At 43.0% G+C, this 23387-nt stretch overlaps 1 protein-coding gene across 10 annotated transcripts in view; it reads right to left on the bottom strand.

The window, feature by feature from the left end:
• The window catches only part of LOC142572662 (uncharacterized), a 300880-nt gene that overhangs the window by 26239 nt on the left and 251254 nt on the right, over positions 1-23387 (bottom strand). For 9 of the 10 annotated variants that reach the window (XM_075681936.1, XM_075681938.1, XM_075681945.1 and 6 more), the window contains 10 exons: positions 19288-19457; positions 18690-18854; positions 17533-17712; positions 16579-16791; positions 14516-14566; positions 9844-10076; positions 8916-9035; positions 8071-8256; positions 4483-4698; positions 2653-2991 (listed from right to left, as the gene is read on the bottom strand). In XM_075681936.1, coding sequence (XP_075538051.1) covers positions 2653-2991; positions 4483-4698; positions 8071-8256; positions 8916-9035; positions 9844-10076; positions 14516-14566; positions 16579-16791; positions 17533-17712; positions 18690-18854; positions 19288-19457 — 1873 coding nt within the window. The remainder of the gene's footprint in view (positions 1-2652; positions 2992-4482; positions 4699-8070; positions 8257-8915; positions 9036-9843; positions 10077-14515; positions 14567-16578; positions 16792-17532; positions 17713-18689; positions 18855-19287; positions 19458-23387) is intronic. The other variant, XM_075681939.1, reaches the window with a different exon arrangement.

Below are 23387 nucleotides of genomic sequence, written 5' to 3'. Positions count from 1 at the left end.
CAGATATTCTAACAATGACCAAGTATGCTAAACGGTAGTGGTAACGCTTCTAATTTCCGCAAATGTTGACATGAAATGTTGCTGCTGTGAAACTTCAAGCCTCGCAAGTACAGTGCAGATTTTGCTTCTTCTGAAGCCACCAACTTTTGACTTATCCTAACCGTGCACATGGCATTTACCTTTTTATTACAGTAATGATGCCCAGCAATAAAGTAAGCGTAGAACAAGAAAAAAAAAATAAAGGAAATTCCATTTGCGATTTTACAAGAGTGCACAGCAAAATAAAGATAATTTGCATTAAAAAAAGATCTCTAGCCAGAGTCAAGCCAAGTAATAAAACTAAAACAACATCAAAATGAAACAAAAGAAAAAATAAATAGGAGCAACGCTCACACAAAGCCCATCCGGGACACCAGCAAGCAGAAAGAATAACAAACGGTTGCTAGGGGCGTTGCTAAGAGAGCCAGCTGTGAACATAACCATAGCAACCGGAAGAAAGCTGAAAGGACTCTTTACACTGGGCTCTGTAATGGAATGTGACCACTGCTTGAGGCTCATGTCAGATAAATTGCTGCACTAGATTGTTTTCAGAAAAGCTGGCAGAAGGAATCAGCTATCATCAGCTGCTAAGCATCCAGAAACCTGGTTTCATGTCTCTAGGACAATAAAATGAATACATTTGCAAAATCTTGCAGTCTCTAATGTACTGTTAGCATGTAAAACCAAACAAGAAGTATATAGACAAGTAGAAAAAATTAAATTTATAGTAAGCACTTTTACAATGATTAAAACTAGAAAACAGCAAAAGAAACAAAAACTATACATAGCCATATACTGACTGCTTTACTACTGGTACAGACAATTGGCAAGAAATGGAAATTTTGTTCTGAACCTAACTGAACACTACAGGAATTTCATAGAGATTTCCGAGTAAATTCGCCTACACAGAGTGCAAACTAAGCATGATTAGAAAAAAATTGCAAAAGAAAGAATTGCTTCCTGGAACATTTCTGTGAAAACAAAAAGGCAGTAATATGTAAAATCACATAATTACACTAGAAAGAGTAAAAAATGATTACGTGCTGAACACAGATATGCTAACACAATAGACATTTGGCCAATTATTAATTCAGCACTAGGATAATTTTGGACATTCTCTTCGGCCATGTCGAGTTAAACAGCTAAAGAGATCTTGATCACCTTCAGCCTACCATGAGGTATTTTCCCCTTTTTGACTTATGAGAAGCCCACCTCTTGTGGAAGACATTTGGAAGACACATGGAAGGCATCATTACTTGCATTAATTAGATTTTTTGCACCATATGGAGATGCGTTTGTGTTTTAAACACAAATTGTTAAAGTATATCACTTGAGAGAGAGAGAGAGAGAGAGAGAGAGAGAGAGAGAGAGAGAGAGAGAGAGAGAGAGAGAGAGAGAGAGAGACTATGGCAGTATCTTTAGAAAAAAAATGCAAAAAGAGAAAGAGCTTTTCAGAGGAAGCTTTAGCATGGGGCTAACTGATTTCTTTATCAATAATAATAATAATATTTGGGGTTTTACGTGCCAAAACCACTTTCTGATTATGAGGCACGCCGTAGTGGAGGACTCCGGAAATTTTGACCACCTGGGGTTCTTTAACGTGCACCTAAATCTAAGCACACGGGTGTTTTCGCATTTCGCCCCCATCGAAATGCGGCCGCCGTGGCCGGGATTCGATCCCGCGACCTCGTGCTCAGCAGCCCAACACCATAGCCACTGAGCAACCACGGCGGGTTTCTTTATCAAATATAGATCTAAAATGCAGAAATGCTTTTATGAAATAACCACTGGGCCAATTTGAATTATATTTTTATTTGAGAGATTTTGATTTAGAACCTCAAACATTTAACAAGAAATGCCAAAATTAGTTAGGCTAAATAAGGAAAGAATAGAAGCGCAAAGTTTACAGATGTGTAACTCTGCATGAAAAATAGATATCACAGGTCTGTAAACTGCTTCTGTTAGAGCACCTCAAATGGACAAATCTGATATGTAGATTTACAGCTCACATTAACATTAAATTGTTACAATGTTCATGAAGATATTGCATAAGTCCTAATCACAAGTTCGTGGCAAATTTTCGAGCAGTGTATAATAGACAGATTTTGTCTCCTTTAGACATATTATTAGGCACAGCTTACAGAAATTGTGATATCTTTTTTTGTTGCTGAATTATAGGGTGCAAAGTTGATACCCAAGTTCTTGTTTAAGTCTGGCAATTTTCGACAATTTTTCTAAAAATATTATGACATAAATTAAAGATACACTTCCAACAGCCTTCATAAATAAAAAAAATATATATATAGATATGGCATGATTCTAAATTCACTTCCTACAGTTGCTAGATTAAAATTTTGCATTTTAATTGCAACAAACCTCATCAAATTGTGTGCACTGGTTGCTGGGAAAAATCATTTCTGTTTCTCAGTGTTTAGACCTGAGCCAAAGCTTCCTCTTCAGGGTTTAACGAGGTGCTGCTGCATGAATGCCTTATCCTACGAGTGGGAAGGAAGAGCAAACAGAATGACTGGGGATAGACGTGGCGATGACTGCACCATTTCAGCAATACTGAGACGCACTGACAGTATTGCCGACATCCAAGTGACCACTTGCCTCTTTGTCCTTTTTGGTGGCCTTGAGGGCCCTGCGTAGCTGGGCATTCTCCTGGAAAGTGTCGCCCACTGTTGCCACCAGGGCATCCACCTTCTCCTCCAGGCCGCGCAGCTCGTCCCACTGCAGGGCGCTGGGTGACAGGCCGTCCCGTATGTCGTCAACCGACAAGGTCTGCACGCCCCCAGCTGACAGGGATGAAGAGTCCTCACTGGTGCCTGACAGGGCTCCATCGCGGGATCCCCCCACTGGGCTCAGTGCCTGAACCAGCTGCCGCAGCGAGCCATGCGCATCCTGCACCTGGCGGATGCGACTCTCCACCTTCTCCTCCAGGGAACGCACCTGTGGCCACACGCACAAGGAGTGATGGACACCACGCTTTGAAGGCGATGAGCACGCAGACCAATGTAAAGAATGGGCAAGTAGCTTCCTTTAAAGGCCCAACCACAAGGAACAAATTTTCAACGGATTTTCAACATTGGCACCGGCTGGCGTCACTCGGCATCTGCAGGTGGTGTCAAGAACAGCGCGATGCCGGTTGACGCTCGCTCACCTACCAAGTCTGACCACGCCAGATTCAAGCGCTAACAATAGAGATGAAAGCAAGAAGAGACAAGCACGAATAACAGAAACTGTGGTCGCAAGATGGCAGGATGCGCCACCATGTAAGTGAGCTCAGAGGGCATTCACTAAGCTTCCGGTGTTGCTACCTGCGAGGCACTTGGCCTTGCCCATCTGGCTACTATACAAGCGAGTGCTTTTTCTTGGCACAACTTGTGTGCCCCAGTCATTGGAAACAGTGCAATGTTGTATGGTATAATCAGCAAATATGTGCTCATTTATTGTGCGGAGGCATGACAAGAGCTGTCGCGCGATGCTTGAAATATGCCAAAGCAAGGGGCATCTTGTTGAGAGCCAACAATGATATTCATTGAGTGCATTGCGTGCCACAAATTCGTCTGAAGTTTGTTCCTTGTGGTTGGGGGTTAAAGGGGCCCTGCAACACTTTTTATCGATGTTATGCAAAGTGTTTAGCATGAAAGGACACAATTTTAGCAATATTTTGCAGTAATAAGTACTTCAATCCATTCAGTAGAAGAGGAGCTAGAGGCATTGAAAGATTTTATTTTAGCTCCTTCGCGGTGCTCCCGCTCCTTCTTCAGCGGCTGAAGTAGGAGCGGTGAAGCGGTGAAGTTTCGGTGACCCATTGGAGCGAGAGACAGACGAAGCATTCGCTCCCCGCTGACGGCGCTTTTCATGATAGCACCGTCCCAGTGTGGGCAGCGCTATAAGCCGCGGGGAAGAAGTGCGCGGGGAAGAAGTGCGTGGGGAAGAAGTGCACGCGAAAGCGTGGCTGGCTTCGCTTAATTCATACCGCCGATGTGAAGATATCGTCCACATGACATGAAACAGTATCCTTCATCACCTACTCCCATATTCATCAAAATTAGTTGCTTTCTCATTCAAATTTACTTTTTTCGATTGCCCGATAACTAGGAAAATTCTGCAGCTACTTTCTATGTCAGAAAAATTGATCTGTGACTCTACTTATTTGCACAGAAGTTCAAATTTCCATCCAACAAACAAACGAAGGAAATTGCCGATTTTACCGACTTCGTTATATAGAGCTCATTGTACATAGTTGTTAACTGTACTTAACTGTAGTTAACTGTGGTTGGTAACTGTACATGGTTGGCTCGGCAAGTAATAGAAAAGCACTGCCGCATTGCCTTTCTGGCCTTGTCGGTCACATGTAGTTTCCTCATGGTGCCATGCCACAGATGAAGAGCATGCAGCACACACACAAACATGCACGCACACAAGCACACACACCTGCGCCCGGAACTCCTGCAGCAGCGATCCCATCTGGACCATCTTGTCAAGCTCTTGGGTACGGGCCTCCAACTGTTCCTCAAGCTGTCGCACGCGCTTCACCATATCAGCTGACTGATTTCCCTGGGCGCCTCCCCGTGCCTTCTCCAGCTCGTGCAAGGCCTCCTGCTCTCTTTGTCGGGCCTCCGACAGGGCCTCCTCCAGATTGGATGCTCTCTGCAAGCAGCCATGCCAACAGTTAAAGACACTGCACTGCACTGAGCTAGTCTGCAACTGGGCCACATTACGAGTGTGCTGTGCTTGACTTATGCCAAACAGGACATGGTAGAAAAATGACATATGATTAAAAAAAAAAAAAGGAAAGGGCCATTGAAGCTGAACCTTAACGGTATTGTTAAAGAGCCCCTCGCCAGGTTTGGGCCTTGTTGTTATGTCGGCCGTATTCGCTGAAAAGCTGATGCTGGGGTCATTGTGGTGTCGACATCAAATGACACTTTACCGAGTCACCGTGGATGCAGAGATGCTGACAAATGTGGCATTCCTACAAGAGGGCGCATTTCTATTCTGCCCAAGTCATCATCCAAGAGGCTGCTAGTTACTAATACCAAGCGTTGTACGTCATGACAACCCATCAAGCCAGACAAAGAGTGGTTAGGCAATTTCGGAGAGCGGCTTTCCTTCTGGCAGATTAGGTTGTTCACTTTTTTGGGTCATCACTGGAGCAATGAGTACAGTGCATTCACTGCCCCTTTTCCCAATAATCTTAAAGGCGAAGTGTGTGCCCTCCTAAAGTGATTTAGCCTGCTTGGTCAGCATGCAGAAGTGCTCCGAGAACAAAGTACCTGCGTGCTACGAGTTAATATGTGCTATGCTCTGCTTCTGCCAATACGAGTATGTCTTTACCTGTAACTAAATTTGCTTTTCCTATGTAAATAAACACCCTGTTACCTTTCGCCAACCTCTTGTCCTCGCAACTCATCATGAAGAAGTAACTCTCATCAAGAGAGTTCGGACGATGGCATGGGCCCGCTTAGCCTTCATGCGACGCTCAAGTAGCGTGCGCCAGCTGCTATTGAAACGCACTGGCGACACAGGCTAGAGCGCGACCCTCTGTGTGACGGCCGATTTTGCAGCCACGACAACCAAGGCCTACACTGCAAACATGCAACCACAGTGCGTAGATCACATGCTAACGATCATGTCTGCGAAGTACAAATTACTGCACAGTGTGAAAACAGCTGAAAATGGAAGCCCATGCTCCCTTATTATTGGCTGAGCCCTGTGTCCTGCAGGAGAATGAAGATCACATGCCTAAATGCCTCTATGTCAGACGCACTGCTTAGAATGTCATTGATTATGACACACGACCGGTCAACCATCCAATGTAGAATGGGGAAAGCTGCCGCTGGAAGTGTGCAGAGAAGCAAGAAAAGGGAAGAGAAAGAGAGAAAGGAAAAATGAGGCAGGGCTTGTGACCTAAACGTGACAGCATCCTTTGGGCCCAGTATGGTGGAAAGCAGGGATGTAATGGTACTTGCAGAAGTTGAGGCAAAGGGAGAGAGAGCATCCATGTTGGGAGTGAAGCTTGCCTCCTGGCAGCATAGCAACACATTTCAATTTAACCTATGTCCTCTAATTTATGAAGCAATTTGGAAAATTCTTGCAGTAAAACACCTCCTCAATGGCACTTTACAATTTCCAGTGCGTAACCGAAATTTCTGATGGAGTCTGGCAAGGAGCCCTTTAAAGGGACACTAAAGCAAAATAATAAATTAAGACGGATAAAGCATTCTTTGGAAACTGTGTTGTCGCTGTTTTTGAAATAACAGGTTGATTATTGGAAGAGAAAACGAAGGTCAAAGCCTAAGCTTTTGAATTTCGCACCAAATTCCCAATCCCGGTACGTCACTGAGACCTCATGGATTTCCAAGTATATTTTTATATTTAGGCCATGTTAGCCCAGCAAGAGTTCTCCAAACTCACCACGTTCGATCTTTGGCTGCTGTAGAGAAGTACAATGCAGTTTATCTTTACCGTAGAAGAATTAACTAAACCCTAGAAGATGCTGTCAGAATCCTTGACATCACAGCGAGCTGGTGCGGGAACTCCAAAGGGAGTGCCGCCACCCGTCTTTTGCACTTTTCCTGACTTACCAATCTTTTTATCGTGGTAAGAGTGTTTTTATGTGGGTAATTTACTGATACAGAAGAAATTATTTTTGTCATTAGTGTCCCTTAAAGAGCAGTAGCTGTCCTTCCACTCGGTTTCTGCAACAATTTCTACTTGTGATAGCAATTTATACTTAGTGTTTGCACTTGTTTATGAAGCCCGTTGCCTGAAGCGTATTGCGTATCATATGTGTCTCTGGGATAATGACCCAGATATACTTGTGAGAGCAAGTTGTACTTGGTGTTTGTGATGGTTTGTGTCATCCTGTGTGCAGCCTCTTTTGTGGGGCATGTTGATCTAGGGGAAGAAAAGAAAGAAAAAGGCCAACAGACACCAAAGGTGTTCGCTGAAATCTCAGAGCCAACAGCTATCATTTGCTGGGAGCATGCTAAATGTAGCCATAATACCATGCTGTAACAAGCACAGAGGCCTCACCAAGGTGCATGGTAACTGCACCCTTTAGCGCAAGTTCATCCACATAGATGTGAAGAGGCGATTGATGAGCAAGAGCAGACATTGTAGTTTGTGACTTGTTGCTATGGTAACCTTATACATAGCTCGAACTTAGGTAAAGAAACAACTTCCACTTAGAAGTAGTAACATCAAGTGTTACTTAAGGGCATGCCATGTTTCCTTTTTCAAACTGGCTTTAGACAATACGCATGTGGCATAGTAGAATAGATGAAGAAAGGCAGAATTAACCTTCATCTCTATGTATACACCAGTCACACGGGGCACTTTCAATCATAATCAAGCCAGAACAGGATAGAATTTCTTGATTCCAACTGGCTTCCTTACACAAGATGTGGTCGAGAAAATTTTATCCTGATGGGGCTTGACCACGATCGAAAGTGTCCTGTGTGGCCTGGGTATATATATGGCCTTTCTGTGGGCTGTTATTTTTATGTCACATTTGGCAGCTTTCAAGTAAAAGACCTCTAACTGATGACAATATTGAGACATGATTTGTTGAGCCATTTCGTGAGCCATTGTTTCACAAGCATCAAGGGCAGCCAAAAAAAGCCAAAACAAACAACAGTACACGCTCAACTTGCCAGCCGAGAGCCGTGTGCTACGGTTTAACTATATGCAAACTAGTCTTTTCAGGACTTTCATTTTTTTCAAATATTTTACCTGAATTAAACAGTCTACCTCCATGCTGCCATTGTTCCTGTCACTTCTATAATACCCCATTATAGTGCCCTATTTAGAAGATACGGTATACAAATGCAATGAGGAGCTGCAACAGGGAACACCAGTTTGGTGGCCAAAATTGCGATTCCATTTGCTGCCTACGAATACACCATACCAACATGCCGCTTCTGCATTACAATTTAACAAGCACTTGCATGAATGTTCCAAATTATCACAGCCCTCACCCACACTTTTGTGGACAAGTCACACTGTGCCTACACATACCAGTGTAAGTTCGTGGACTGAGTGCGACTTGTTGGACAGGTCAGCCTCAAGGTCACGGATGATGTCACGGAGGTCATGTATCTTGTCGTCTCGAGAGCGAACTTCGGCCTCCAGCTGGTCACGCTTTCGCAGCACCAGCCCGTGATCCTCTACTCGCATCCGTAGTTGCTGCTCCAGGGACTCAATCTGGCAAAGAGACACACACAGAATGACTGCAGCCCCTGAGCTACCACGGTGGGTCACTCATGCATGTACTCTCACTGATAGGTAACAGACACTAGGCAAAGCAAAGCTTTCTTTGCTTTACCTAGTGCATGAATGAATCCTTACCAACTAGCTCAGCTTCCCGTCGTTCAAAGCTTTCTAGTGATGGATAGTGAGTTGGATTGGTTTGGTGCCGCGGTCAGTGGTTGGGATTGGGATACTGCATAGGTTACATTAAAACAAAGCTTTACTTGAAACGTCCAACATGTTTTAAACGCTGTGCTTGGTGGCTGCAGAGTGAAGAGAAGGTGTGGGCAGCGAGGAAGAGGCAAGGAGCAGTGCTGAGAGGAGGCCGATGGGAGGAGAGGAATGCACTATGTAATCGGTTGGCACAAGCAATGATGCCATCAGGCCCTGACGGCGGGGTGGAAACAGCACAGATGCCAGGGGCGGCATGATGCACCGCTGTTCGTTTGGCTGTGGCAGCTGAGTGGATTTGAAAGCTTTGTGTAACTTCTAAGCTTTGTGATTATGAAAAGTGGGCTTCACAGCACGAATTGCAATGATCAAAGCTCTTCAGAGCCCCTGCGCCACTCAACACCTATAGAGATAAGTTAGTCAAAGTTATTGTAATTGCCTACCTCCTTCGAGAGGCGTTGCTCGCAGTGCTGAATTTTCTCCTTGTCTTTCAGTGCCTCTTGCAGCTTGGCCAGTTCTTGGGCAAAGTCCTCTCGCTCCTGTTCCCTCTCGTGTGTCTGCTCCTGCACATGAGGCATGAAAAGGTCAGACTTTTGCCATTTATAGGTGGCGCAGTTGGAGTGCAGCACGATAGATGTTTAAATGGTTCACTAATGCTGTAACATGCGCATTTGGAGAAAAAAGAAAGAAAGAAAGAAAGAAAGAAAGAAAGAAAGAAAGAAAAAAGCAGAGCTTTTTGCGTTATTTCTTTCTCTTGAAATTTGTTGTCTAGCTAAGAAAGCATGTGACATAATCATAGCTGAGACTGAGTTTATGCTTAAGCATAAACGTACCTGATGACATAAATAAAATTTCTGATGCTGCAAGTGTGCCCTCTTGCCTTGGTAGCACTGGAGAGCTTTGTCATAAACGTTTGTGCATAGAGCAGAGCAAAACGTGCAAAAGTCGCAGGAAGCATGCTTCATTGTGCTTTTGTTTGTACGCTGGTGAAATTAGGATGAGCATTGACTGCCAAAGTCAGTCTGCACTGCATTGGCACTTTGACTGGATATTCAGCGAAATGCAGAAAACGGAGTAAAGTTCATGCCCACATAAAAGAAGAATAAAATCTCAACAGATTGCACTTTGTAAATTGAAATAACAAAAGCAACTTTGCAAGCATCAGGGTACATAAAAATGTATTCTGCTAAATTCCCACAATGGGGCAAAAAGCAGAAACACAGTACGACAAAATGCCCAGACAGTGGCAGTAGAACAAGAGCCTTCGGAGGCTAACGTCACCGAATTGAAATGAACTAAAATCAAGCTGAGACATCTTTACTTGCATGCTTGCAAAGTAAAGGAGAAGATGCGAAAAGGCCTTGCACGTGCCTCAATGAACTTCTTGTGCGACAGCAGCTGCTTGTCCATGGCATCGATCTGCGCCTGCAAGTCTGCCACCTCGAGGCGCCTGCTTTCCAAGAGCTCCTCGCGTTGTGCCGATGCCTCCTCGAGTGCTGCCTCTAGCTCTGAAAGACGCACTGCCAGGGCATCCCGCTCCTGGTCCTGGCTGCGCTGCAGGCGCCGCTTCTCTTCACTCAGCCGCTCGTGCTCTTCCAGCAGCCCTGCTCGTCAACATGCACGTAAATGCGAGAGCGGAGGAGAGCAAGCAGGAGAGGTGAGAAACGAGCAGAAGCAGCACTATAGGTAATGGCCACACATCGGCCCCAAGCCATAGCAGTTAGGTGCATTTGGCTAATTGCTGGAAAGCAGTGTTGAAGTTTGATGTAGAGATACTAGTGCAGCGCAAACAAGTAGGGGTGTGTGAACCGTAATTTTTGAGACCCGAGTCGAATACGAATAAAACAGTGCCAGAAGCAAATCGAATTGAATACTTTTCAAATATTTTTTTCGCATAGTGAACAACCGCTTTCATCAGTGATAAAAAACAATCTTCATATCCTAGTATATTCACAATGTTATTAAGTTTCTGTCATTACATTGCACGTTATAAAAAGGCTGTTCATCAAAAGTTGAAATGAAGCATTAGCCGCAAATGAGCAGTTTATTTGCATACTCAAGACTTGTTGACGAAAGTAAATAACAGCAGTTTGGCTGAAAACATCTGGCTCGCTGAAAGGCATAGTGTGCTCCCTTCTCGTCTTTTATGTCTACCATGACAGGCTGGATGAAACTGATTGCAATTTTACTCCAATATTGTGTTGATTGTGCACAGTCAGTAATTGTTTACCGTTACTTGGCGATTTAAAATATTAAAAATTGATTAGGGCAATATTCATTATTTGAAAGTTTCAAACATTCGCACACCCCTACATGCCAGACGAGGGCATGAGAAGAGCACAGAGACACACCGGCACTGTTCCTATGGCCCCTACTCTGCTCTCCTCATTTCCTCATTTTGTTTACACCACACTAGTATTCCAAGATGGAAATACCAACAAGCATGCATTGCAAAAATAGTTGACTTAGGGACAAAAAGAAAGAAACACATAGATGAGGCATGCAGTGTTTCTCTCCTTCTGTCTCTGTTGTCTACAAAACGGCTTTCCTAGGACAAACTTGAATTAACTGGCCCAACATCCAGCTTTGCAACAGCGGGCAAAAGTACAGGCTTGAGCAGAGTTGGCAAGTCATAAAGAAAAAAGAAAGCACAGAAGATTCAGACAAGAACAAGAGGAAGATACCGTGTGCTCTTCCTCTTTCTCCTTGTCACTGTTCTCAGTGCTGTCCTCATGCCACAGGCTAATAAGCAAGATACATCTGCCCATTGCAAAAGCTACAGACAAGACAAAGACAGCACTCAACGGCACTCAATAGCACAGTCACTTCTGGGCTGCAATACTAATTTCAAACGGGACCTGAAGCGGTTCTTGAAACACAGCCTACATGTACTGTGCCATGCAGTCTTGACTATTTGAGCACACATGGAAGCCACATGTACTCAGTCGAGGTGAGACGCCAGTTGGCTAAAAGATGCACACTTGTAAAGAGCAAAAGACAGAGAAAACCAGACGTGGGACATGACAGACCTCACTAGCACAGTGCGTGATCCTTTAAAAGGGTTTGAGTATAATGTGCTTCATACAAAAGACAACCAAATATTACTTTGATAAGCAGAAAAAGAATGATGCACTGTATGTTATTCTATAAGGGTCGTCTGTGGGAATGAAAAAGTTTCATTAAATTGGAGAGTTTGTTCATAGAACTTTGCTTAATCAAGCTCCAATGGTATATATCAGGCCTAGATCTGATAATGTAATGGCCTATATGCTGCTGTTATCCAATTTTAAGGAGAGTGCACCATAAAAGCAATTCTTTTTTAAATTTTTTCGATAAAGTATCGTGTCCAGTAAGGCTTGCTTACTCGAGAGCTTACTCGAGAGCTGTCTGGAGATGCAAGGGCCACGAAAAATAACAGAAAAATTTTAGCACAGAGAAACTGTGCAGCATATGATTCTAAAAGTGACGATGAGGGCAAGAAAATGGCAGCACAGCATTCAAACATAGAGGAATACAGGATGCTCTCTGAGTTTTGGTCCAGAACTGGCATTTGGGACTCTGCGAAACACATGGAATCACAAACCTGGTGACAAGCCCTTTGCACTAATCAAACCACTGACACCTATAGCTTCTAGGCTGCTGCAGATAATTTTGCCATCTGACAGTTGTGAATGAAAATGATGTTTGTTTGTAAATGTTCATAACAAGCTTTGCAATAGGCTCACAAGTAAATGTGTTCAAAAACTCATCTACATAGTACTATCAAATTTGAATGGGGAAGCAGCCGTGGTTGATTCGAATGTGAGTGGGTCCAGCGAGTAACTCGGACACTAACCTTTTTCTCAGTTATAAGATTAGCAATCTCTTGTAGAAGAGAAGAAAGTGCTCATTCCACTATTTTTGCATCTATATCCAATTACTGCACGTATTTAAGGATAAATATATTTTATTGCTGTAATAATAAGCTATCTTTACTGGAATTTCAATTGTTCTCAAGACTTCCAAAATTTTCTATAAGAAAAACAGGGAAAAAACAACATTTATTTTTTCTCTCACTCGAAACTTCTTGAAATTTCGCATCGCTAGAGATGTCACCTATTTCTCTGTAGCCTTTATAATGTTTGTGACACGTGCGGATAGTTATTTACACTATTGTGCGGAGACTTCGGAGAGGTACATGTAAAACAGTGAGCCGGTAATACGCATTTGCAAAAATGTGCACTCTTCATATAACTGCAACAACAACAAAAAATAAACAATAACTTAATGCAAATATACGTACAAGTCCCTTCCCTTATTGCCTGTAGGCTTGTCACACAAATTAAAAGCTGCTAGTACCACAAATGCAATAATTCAACGTAACAACTCACTGTCCCTTGTATTATTTATAACTACAAAACACGAAGCAAGGGTTCCAACTAATAATCAGCTTAATTTACTAACATGCTATCATGTACTATATGGACGGAAGATTTCAGAACTGCAGCTTCAATTTGAAATAGTATACTCACTGATTTATTTAAGGAACAATTTTCCATTGACAATCTTCTAAAACAAACTTATGCTGATTCCTAGAATTATTTTGCTCAATAATTAATATGTCATCAAGTTGATCTGTATACACGTGCATAATCCTGCAAATGCTCATTCCTGTGCATCTGCCTGTCTTGTTGGTTCACTTTCGTTTTCTTGACCAATATCTGCTGATGCTGTGATGTGACATATTGTCTTTATGCTTCATCACAGCTTCGAAGTGTTTGTTAATAGGATTTCTCATGCCTTGTAATGTTATATGTATTGGATCCTGGAATAGCTGCCATGGATGCGGGTGCAGCAATTAATGTGTTCAGTCACTCAGACATTCTCATAAAGTAAATAAATAGATGCGGGAAAGGCTGTACGAGTTGATACATTGGCTCTGCCATTGTGCTCTATATTGAAGTTTCGAAATGCTGCTTGGTATCACCTGCTCTCTATTGTGTGGCCTTGTGAAAGAGCCATTTTTTTCTTCACCATTTTAAAAAAAGAAAGGTACAGCAATATTTAGGCAAGATTTAAATTACACTCCATTGCATTTCTTTGTCAGCAGTTGCCCTGTTAACTGACACAAATTTGCAGGTGCTGGCTAGTGCATACTAAGATCTAATACATAGTTATGCCCTGTTCCCACCAGGTATATGATAAGGATGCTATACTAAACAAACCATGAATTATCAGCGCAATAATGCAATTACACACAGAAACATGCAAGGACACAGAACAGACACAAAGAGATGACAGTGCGGTATGTTAAATTCTGAGTTAACTGAGATGATGCGAACATCTGTACAAATGCAGAGGGGCTAGCTTTTCAGCAAAATAAATGCAGAAAGGTGCAACACTATTTCACAGTATATTATGGAATGGCCTCTCAATTTACATCAGGTCTCTCACAACAGACAAAGAAACGGTGCATCCAATAATTTGTTTTTTGTGTCGCAGAAGTGTTGGGGGCAGAAGACCATTTGCGCTGTCCAGCAAAGAAAACAAATAGCCGCTGCAGCATCAAAATGATGTTGGCCGAAACACATACAAAGAGGCAGTGCTTTGGTGTTGCTACGTCCTGCATATAACTACGTAACAGATAAGCAACAGAGAACACTGTCATGACTTAAAACCATGCATAACATGCTGATCTGTGCATGCAAAGTCCTGGTGTGCACCCTCGAGGGAGCAAAGATTGCCCCTGGCGGAAGTATTTCAAGATGTGCAATCTGGATGTCGCTATTCCATGCAGAGACAAACATTCCTCAAGTGCCAGTCACAGGCTTCTATCTTTCACAAGACAAGGCCACCACACCATGCACGGTTAGTAAGACGCAGCAATTCCATGCTACATTTTGCTGCAAATTTAAAGAGTTGTTGAGCAAACAAGATCAAACAACAAAAAACCAATGTTTGTGAGCTCGAAACAAACCATGCACCTTCAAATTTTGTTAGGAAAAAAAAAAACGAAGACAAAAAACAACAAAACAGAGAGGAAGTGCAGCCAATCAGCACCAACCTTCAGGCGCTTCAGTCGGTGCTTGCTCAGATGTAGAAGTAGCGCATGGTGCTTAAAGAGGGGTGCAGAAAGAACGAGAGAGATAGAGAGAGAGAAAAAAAAAAAAAGGGCAGAACAAGGTTTCAGAAAACAAAAGAAAAACTGAAGGCCGATTACAGTACACCAATAATATGCAGTGCTAAAATTTTGCAATGGCTGCCAGTATTCACAGACCACAGATGGCCTTAGTGCAGAGCATCTGCCATGACCAAGGAAGGCAGACTACAGAGCTGCCGCTGGGTACCCACCGGCAAAATAAGTACAATCACGCTCCCAGCCTGGTGCTAGGCCATTAAAGGACCTTCACACTTGGAAAGAGGCGTTCCTCCTCAACCCGAGGGCGTCCCCACTGAGTAGTGTGCTTTGGGATGCCACATGAAAAATTGCGGCCAGGCCAATCGCACAGACAGCATTTTATTGTACCCACATGGTTCAAGAGAATCAGCATGGCACAGGCTCCTTCATCAGGACAATTCGCCCCTAAAGAAAGCCGAGTATTGGGCCTAAGTTTCATACAATAATTACTAGAGGGAATTGTTTTACGGCAGCAGTAAGCAGGACGATTCAGCCACCATTGAAATAAAGATTAGTATTAGATGGATTTGCCTAAACTTTGTCCTTCTGGCTTCAAAAGGCTTTGTGACTTTGCAAACTCATAATTTCCAACAAAATACTACTGTGTTACAAATAATTTATTAACATTACTAAAATTTTCTGACGATAGGATTCAAACACATGATCTCTGGTAGAGGCCCAATTTTGAAACCATTATACTATGGATGCATGGACAAGTGGAACTGCTGATATTACTAGTGATTATGCATGTTCGCAGAGCCTTACTGCCTACTACATTCATAAATATATAGATTGCTTTGAAATTTAGGACAATGAAGACAGATAAAGCGTAATAAAGAAATCCACAAGAATGTCTGAATCCACAAGCATAAAGATTAGACAAATCCAAGTATTCATATACCAACAATCATTCCCATGGTGGCTGAACCATCCCAGCGCCAGAGTTTACTTTTGTAATTAGTATTGTAGGAAACTCTATGCACATTTAAATAAGCAGTAGGTAACTGGCAGCAGTGTGGTCATGAATGCACAAATGAAGTACTGTAGCATAGTATGCATACTTGGCTACAAATACATACTTATATTATATTGTATGTGTGCAACAAATATCTGAAGAAACGTTCCATCATAAAGAACACAACGAAGTTGAGAAAAACATTTTATCTCTTCTATATCTTGTCTGTACTTATTACAGCAGGAATGTAAAATATGCATTTGCGAAGGTAAAACTTGGCTTGGTTGTTGCACGAGTTCAAAAAGAAACAGAAAAAAGAAACAAGAAAGAAACAGGATAAAGGAATTCTCAGCTTCTAAGGAAACATTTTATATGTTAGCAGTGAACCACACTTTAAGGGAGGTCCTCAAAACGACAGCTCAAGACATGAGTCAAGGTTAATTTAGTTAACACAATCAAGAAAAGCTTTACGAAGAATGTTCACAAAACGTATTTTAATAAAGAATATTTACTGCAAAAAAGCGGTTTAACACTAGCCAGAAGATAGACAGTGGCTACTGTGTGCTGAGTAGCAACAGCTGATCCTTTTTTTTTTCCTTGCCTAAAGCAAGTTTCAGGACTCCCCCACCACACACACACCCTTACTCCCCCATCCCATGCATTGGCAAGAGCGACGGCAAGACTGGAGAAGGGAGAGGTAGAACTTATAGCAATGAAAAGTCAGCTGATGCGATTCAATGTGAGCACAGCTACTTTCTTGTGACCTACGTGCTCACACGTGCACACGCACACACTTTTTCAAGACCACTCCCTATAATGAAGTGGGGATGGCACTGATAAAAGCCAACAGTTTCGTGAACCATACAAAAGCCACTGAGAAAGACAAAGGGACCTTGGACAGCCACTCGAGAACATCATTGCATATTAGTAAAAAAAAGTTCACGTCAAGGTGCAGCTAAGGATTCCCCAAAAGAGTATCCGGATGAGCACTCACTGATCTGAGGTTCGTGCAAGCCCTCGCGCAGCATGCGGCGCTGCTCCTCCAGAAGCTGGCGCTGCTCCCCGAGTGATTCCCGAGCGTCCTCAAGGCGTTGGGCACGTGCTCGCAGGCTCCGAACCTCCCGCTGCAGCTCTGTTCGCTGCTCTTCCAGCTGGGACACCGTGTCCTCTAGGCGCTGTTTCTCCAGCTCCAGGGCACGACCTCGCTCTATGGACAGAAATGACAGGCAAGCAAGGATGAACCTGTTAAAGCATCATGCACATTGGCCTTTTACGCATCATTGTATAGGTGCGGAACTCCGAGGTGTGGAAGAGAAATGGATGAGTAAATGGCCGCCGATATGCACACAACTCTGCCGTGGTGATCATGTGCACTGACAAAGAGGCTGTAAAAGGACATAAATGCAAAAGGTTTTCATCTAATTTCGTATCGTGCTATTACCAGAAAGGTTATAATCAATCATAACCCAATCTGTGTTAGAGCACACAGCAGCCGTAACTAAATTTGCGAATGATACACCTAGTGTGCACATGTGTGGCTCTTTAAACATAAGGGTGAGTTAGTCATTACAGCTACGCAATATGACTGTCCAGTTCATATTTAACAATAATCGATTAATGTTGCATAGACAGATCTACTGCTTGCGCTGCTTAACCATGTAGCATGTATTGCTGTGTGCAATGTGGTCTGGGCATCCAAAATCTGGTTAGAACAGTAGCTTGGGCTTGTTGATTTTCCATCCTGGTGTTAACAGCGCAGAAAGTGGACGGGGACATGAGACGAGACGACGACACTACGAGCCCTGTCTTTGAACAACAACAACAACAAAAAAAAAAACGTTGTTCAAAGACAGCGCTCGTGGAGTTGTCTTCTTGTCTCATGTCCCCGTCTACGTTTTGTGCTGTTAACACCAGCAAAATCTGGTGCGGTAGTGGCCCCACCACACACCCTGAGCATGCAGGAGGTCCAGTGCGAGCTGGTTGTGCAGCTGGCTTTCCTGGCGCAACTCCTGGCACAGGTCCCGGTTGCGCTGCACAAGGCCTCGGAAGTCTTCTCCGCGGTGCTCCGACACCTCCGCCAGCAGCCGCAGCACCCGGTCTACAGCTGTGCGTAGCCGACGGCTTGCACCTGCAGAGCAGTTGGGAGATCAAAGACAACACTGATTTTATTATGCAGTGTCAAGAGTTCATAATAGGACAGCAGGAAATAAAGGTGCTGTATTTACTGTGTTAGCAACTTTTTTTCAGAAATGCTGACGTCGATTGCAAGAGAGGGTTTATTACAGGGAAAAATTTGTTTTGACAGATTCTGCCAGACGGTAGATGCCGACTGGTCGTCCACGAACACAAATGCCACTTCGAGCAAGTAGATTCGACCAACCTGTCACAAGACTAGCCTTGGATTTACATGGCGGGCATGAAAATGCCATGTGACTAGTGCGCTGACTGTTTCTGTCAGGAAAAGGTGCCTGCTTTTTATCAATGCCAACCAGGTTCAAACTGAGCTGCGCCAATCACTATGTGTAGTGTGGTGACTTCAAGTCAGATAATATGCGGTCCGCACTTTTGTCTCTAATAAAAGAAACGAATTTCTCAAGGACGAATGTTGGGAAGGGGCGGGGAGAGGGGTCATTTTATGAGTGGGTTCGTTATGCGAGTAAAAGGTGGGGAGAGGCGTCATTATATGAGTGGGCTTGTTATGCAAGTAAATATGGTAGGTACACTGTTATGTGGCCTCATGTGGTACACACTCAATAACCGTTTATTAAGACAAAGTTCAAAGTTAAAGAAGGGTTCTCCTTGCAGAGGTACACCCAGCCTAGTTCATACTAGGATTCCCGGAATGTGCAGTGTGCCTTCTCTAGGCACTCCTGCTAGCTACAAAGAAAATGGCTTTCTGGTAATCTCACTGCTGCCATCACTCCCCTCCTCACAACATATACAGATCATTGAGCAGCAATTCATTCATGTTTCTGAGGATCATAATTCTTCTATAGCTGTCAAGTGTATGTGATTCACAAAATGGGATTCAGAAAGGGCAGTCATGAATAAAGTGAGAAATTTTTTGCGGAAAATTTGCCCAAGCAGTTCTTCGTAATAACTCACCAAGGACAACATCTTCGCCCTCCATCTCCGAAGTGTCCTGCATTCCAATGGCTGAGGCAAACATGTCCCAGGTGCGTGGTGTCAGGTCAGGTCCATCCTCACACAGCTCCGAGAGGAAGCCATCGGCAAAGTCTTCCTTTGAGCCTTGGGTTTGGCAACTCATGCCTGCAAGAGCACCAAAAGATCAACATAGGAACATCAGGGCCGAATGCTTCATAAGGGTTATTTTTATTTGATTCTATTAATTCCTTATCATTTGTCCCACCAAGCGGCTGCCCTCAGCAATAGCAGGGTAATGGATTCAGCATGGAAAATGAAAATGATTCTTACAAGATGTACTCTTAAGATAAATCAGCACACCCCAACCAAGAAACCTGGCAAACTTAAAGTCAAACAACAATAAAAACGATCTTAAAGTAAAAATGGTTATATGTGATCCCACACTCTGATTAATAAACGATGAGAATGCACTTTAAAAGGCTTGGATCCCTGTATGCTTGCAGTATTACCAAATGAGCTACCTCTTTTTCATTAGGATATGAAAAAATAAACAAACAAGTAAACAAACAAACTAAAGAGAGAGGAAATGCACACTAACCACCAAGGCTAGAGTAGTCCTCATCAGCGGCTGTGTTGGATGCCGGTGAATCGACGCGCGACAGCCCCAGTTGGCCCAAGGCATCTTGAATCTCCTGCTCTGTGTCCACATAAGTCTTCACAAGATCAGACAGCACATTCAACAGACGTGTGTTGGTCTGTGCAGTGTGCCTGAAATGCAAACGAGGGAGGACGGACCGGGGAAGTAGGGCACAGGTCGTGGAGACAAACTGCTGAAGAGACCAAGGGCCCACATTCTCCATAATATACATATTTTTTTTTGCAATGGCCACTTTTATACGATGTATTGAGTAGCAAGACACACTATATGGCGCTCCATGGCAGTTTCTGTACACTCTGGGAGTGCTGCACTTAACTGTTACTGGATGAGACACACTGAGCAAGGAGGCACAAACCAACAATTAGTTGTAGCATAGCAACGCCCAAGTTTGGGGCCATTTGGTGAGTCATGCTGAATTCATGTCATGAATCTCTGTTTCCATCCTTGTCCTCTGTAGTATGAAGTGAAGCTGTGGTGGTTTCTAGGGATTTATTGAAAGTGGGGCATGGCAGCAAGAGGAGGACAGAAGATGCACAATAAGCTGAAAGTACACGAATATGGATCACTGTAATGTTCTGAAATAACTACCATCTAAATTGCGGGAATACAGAGTTAAAAAGTACGAGTGGACATCTTTTGAGTCTAGGTGGCAAAATGGAAACATCATAAACCAAAGCTACAAAAGAATGCCAATATAAATTTTGAAGTCTCCAAGGTTTAATTCATCTTCCAACTGTCATGAAATGTTGCGAACAAGGTGGTTGTCTACAGCTCTTCCTGCTTCCTGTTTGGCCTCTAGCCTTTTCAGGGTCAATAACGTAAATATATGGCGCCGCAAACAAGTCCAAAATGGTTGACGCTGTATGTATAGGGCGGTGTCTGTACATTTAAAAAGCGCACCAATTTCCTAACTTTTTCTTTCCTGGCATGTGCTACCACTATGCGGAAATACAGGGAATTTTTTTCTTGTGCCTCCCTCTCTCGGTTTTTGTTGCATGGCTTGTTTGCTTCGGCGCATCTATATACTACCGCTCGAGCATTGGCGCACGCGCAGGCGGATGGTGGTTATTTTGGGTTTTGTTTTGTGGGCAGTTTCGGCTTCTTGCGCTCGCAAAACTGATGGCTATGTTGTTACTAATCGCTCAAAGGGTGACTGCCTGTTAGTCACTCGATTATTGCTCACAGGGGTGCGCATACGTGAAGGATGCCGCGGTGCATGCATTTCCTTTTTTGGAGGCTCGCGAAAACTAATTGCCTCTGGTTGGCGATAAGATGAAGATTAGCAAAAGTTTGTCATACGTTTTGCTTTTTTGACAGGCACACAACCACACAGTTTTCTTCTAGTGTGCTCACCTATGCAATTCGATTATGCTATGGACGTAAATATTAGTGTAAGAGCAGGAACATTTGAGACTTGTGAAATATTCTCGTGTGTGCATTTTCTAAGCTTTGAACTATGTGTATAACAATGCATCAAATATTTAATTCTTATAAGTTTGCTTTTTTATTGTTGTTATTCATGAATAAACAGTATATATACACCAATGCAAAATATTTTTTTACACTTTATGGTCACCCTAGAAAAATTATGGTAAATTTTTTTGGAAAGAAGTCCCTCTGAAGAATTTAAATTTGCAATAAAAAGACATTGACCCTGGGCAGTCGCATATGGCGAAACAAATCGACTCTGCAAGGGCTAAAAGAGTCCGTGAGTGCTTTGTCAAGCTCCTCACTAGAAAGCATTCATCTTTCTTAACTTATTAATCAATGCTCCATGCTTTTGCACATGTTAATTGCAAATGCCAGGTGGTGTCAGACGTAAACTAAGATATGCGGAGGTGGGTGCACCATGCCATACATAGGGTTTTCAATGTGAATAGATAAACTGCTATAGAATAGAGGAAGGCTACCCTTCAAAGGTGCGTATGCTTTCAGCTTTATTGTGAGTTTGTTCACCATCTGGTACAGTGTATGCCTTGATGTGATGCCCAGTTCCTCTTCGTGTTTTTCTGCTCACCACAACAAACATGCAAAAAATTTGGTAGCAGTGCACGTGATGCCATTCAAGAAATACGAGCACCACTTCTATGTGAGAGTCAAACAAGTGTGTGCCTCAACAAGCCTTTGAGAGGACATGGTGGTTGGCAAAGGAGAATTCATGAGCATGGCAACCTAGCCGTGTGCTGCATTCTACTGTGCTGCACAGCTTGATAAGGCGGTGCTAGCCAGTATGCAAGACACACTGACATTATTGAGGTGTTCTGCAGGAATTCAGCAATGTATGGTATGCCTGCAAGCAAGACTCCAGCTCTGCTGAGCACGTAAAAAATAAAACTTCCATCCTTGTTTTCAACTTATGCCAGTTCTCTTTCCTCTTCCTGCACCCCCCTTTCTCTTAGTGAAACTTTGTCAAGTGCTACTGATTGCTAGGTCAATCACATATTCTGTTATGCTTCTTGTGCACAGTGATTTATACTTCTCTGTCTCCTCCTGCAACATTTAGGTGCAACACTTTTTTCACTACGCTCTACACGTATGTGTGCATGGTGTGAACATACTGCTGACAGAAGAAAAGGCTTGCCCTAAAGATTCTTTTGTTATGTCTGCTACGAGTAGCTCGGCGAACAGGCAACAATATTGTCGGCTGGGCTAGCTGATATGACACCAAAGCAAGGCAAAGTGTGAACAGATGAAACAGAAAGAAATGTTTCTGAGCTGTCCACACCTTGTTAAAGTCAGTTTACACTTTGTCCACCTGGCTAGCATACACAGAAAGTCACTGCCTCGAAAAACATCAAATCAAGAACATGGCCCAAGCTTTCATCAAACGCAACACCAAAAGGTGGATAATGAAATACTTTTTTCTAGACTGTACGCACTCATTTGTTCGAGCAACATGAAGGCAGTGCTGCTAGCAAAAACAAGAATGTGGAAACAAACAGAAGTGGTTCTAGCTTGTAAATGGTCCACGCGAAAAATGTGTAGATGGCAGAATTGTGCCATAATGTATCTAAATATCGATGTCAGATACAACACCGAGCAGAAGAACTTTAATAAAAAAATCAGTGCTGGTTAAACGAATGTCAGAAAGAAAGTAAGAAATAACACAATATAAATTATAAGTACAGCAAAGCTTTCTGCTTTCTACTATGTTTTCAAAAGATATTGTGTCCAGTACTTCTGTGCAGATGTAACTCAGATGCAGAGCATTGTGAGGCATTCATCGCCTTTTGCTGTGTCTCTTCAACTGTTTTAACATTTGCTCATTAGTAACTTGAAACTCCCAGCTGCACAAGCACTGCTCGTCTAGTGTGGTCAAAATTTATTTAAATGCCCAGTTTTCATCAACATTCATTGTATAGTGTTATTGCTGAACAGTGATAGACGCATTAGCCAGATTTTTGCACTTGCGTATATGCATCTACATGCTGCATCATTGTTTGCGTTCAAGAGTTATTTGCCAGTCGTGCTTGTCCTTGCATTCCAGTGCGCCTATATGCGACACTTTCTCATGAGAAAGCTGCTTGGATGAAGAACAAGCTCAACTGAATATGAGACATAGTGGCTATGCATCCAAGCAGGGTTCTAATTGCTTTTTGAAAGCTCAAATGAATTTAATTACAAAAACAAAAGGACACTGGTAATGGTGGTGAGCTTATGAAGGTACCAGTTTTATATCGCTCCTATATGTCAGGTAAACAAAGAGGTAAGTGCAATACTATCCTTCGAAAAATGGCCAGGATAAATGGTCACAACATCGCAAGCATGATTCACATTTGTTAGGCTATGCTGCGAGAAAAGTTAAAACCAATGTTGAGGCAGTCAGCTTGACTTTCTCATGATTTATGTTCTGTCAAAGTTGGCTGGTATACCGGACAATAGTAATACTTCTAAAGACTAATAGATTGCCCATCCACTAAAGGAGAGCAAGCAGATAACATTACCATTAACTTCCAAGTCCTCACAAAGACAAGAAAACGAAATCAGCCCGCCACCTTTATAAGCAATATTAAAGTAAACAGCAGCAGTACTACGAGAGC

The sequence above is a fragment of the Dermacentor variabilis genome, chromosome 2 (assembly GCF_050947875.1).
Source record: "Dermacentor variabilis isolate Ectoservices chromosome 2, ASM5094787v1, whole genome shotgun sequence".
Taxonomy (NCBI): Eukaryota; Metazoa; Arthropoda; class Arachnida; order Ixodida; family Ixodidae; genus Dermacentor; species Dermacentor variabilis.
This window is presented reverse-complemented; position numbering and strand designations above follow the sequence as displayed.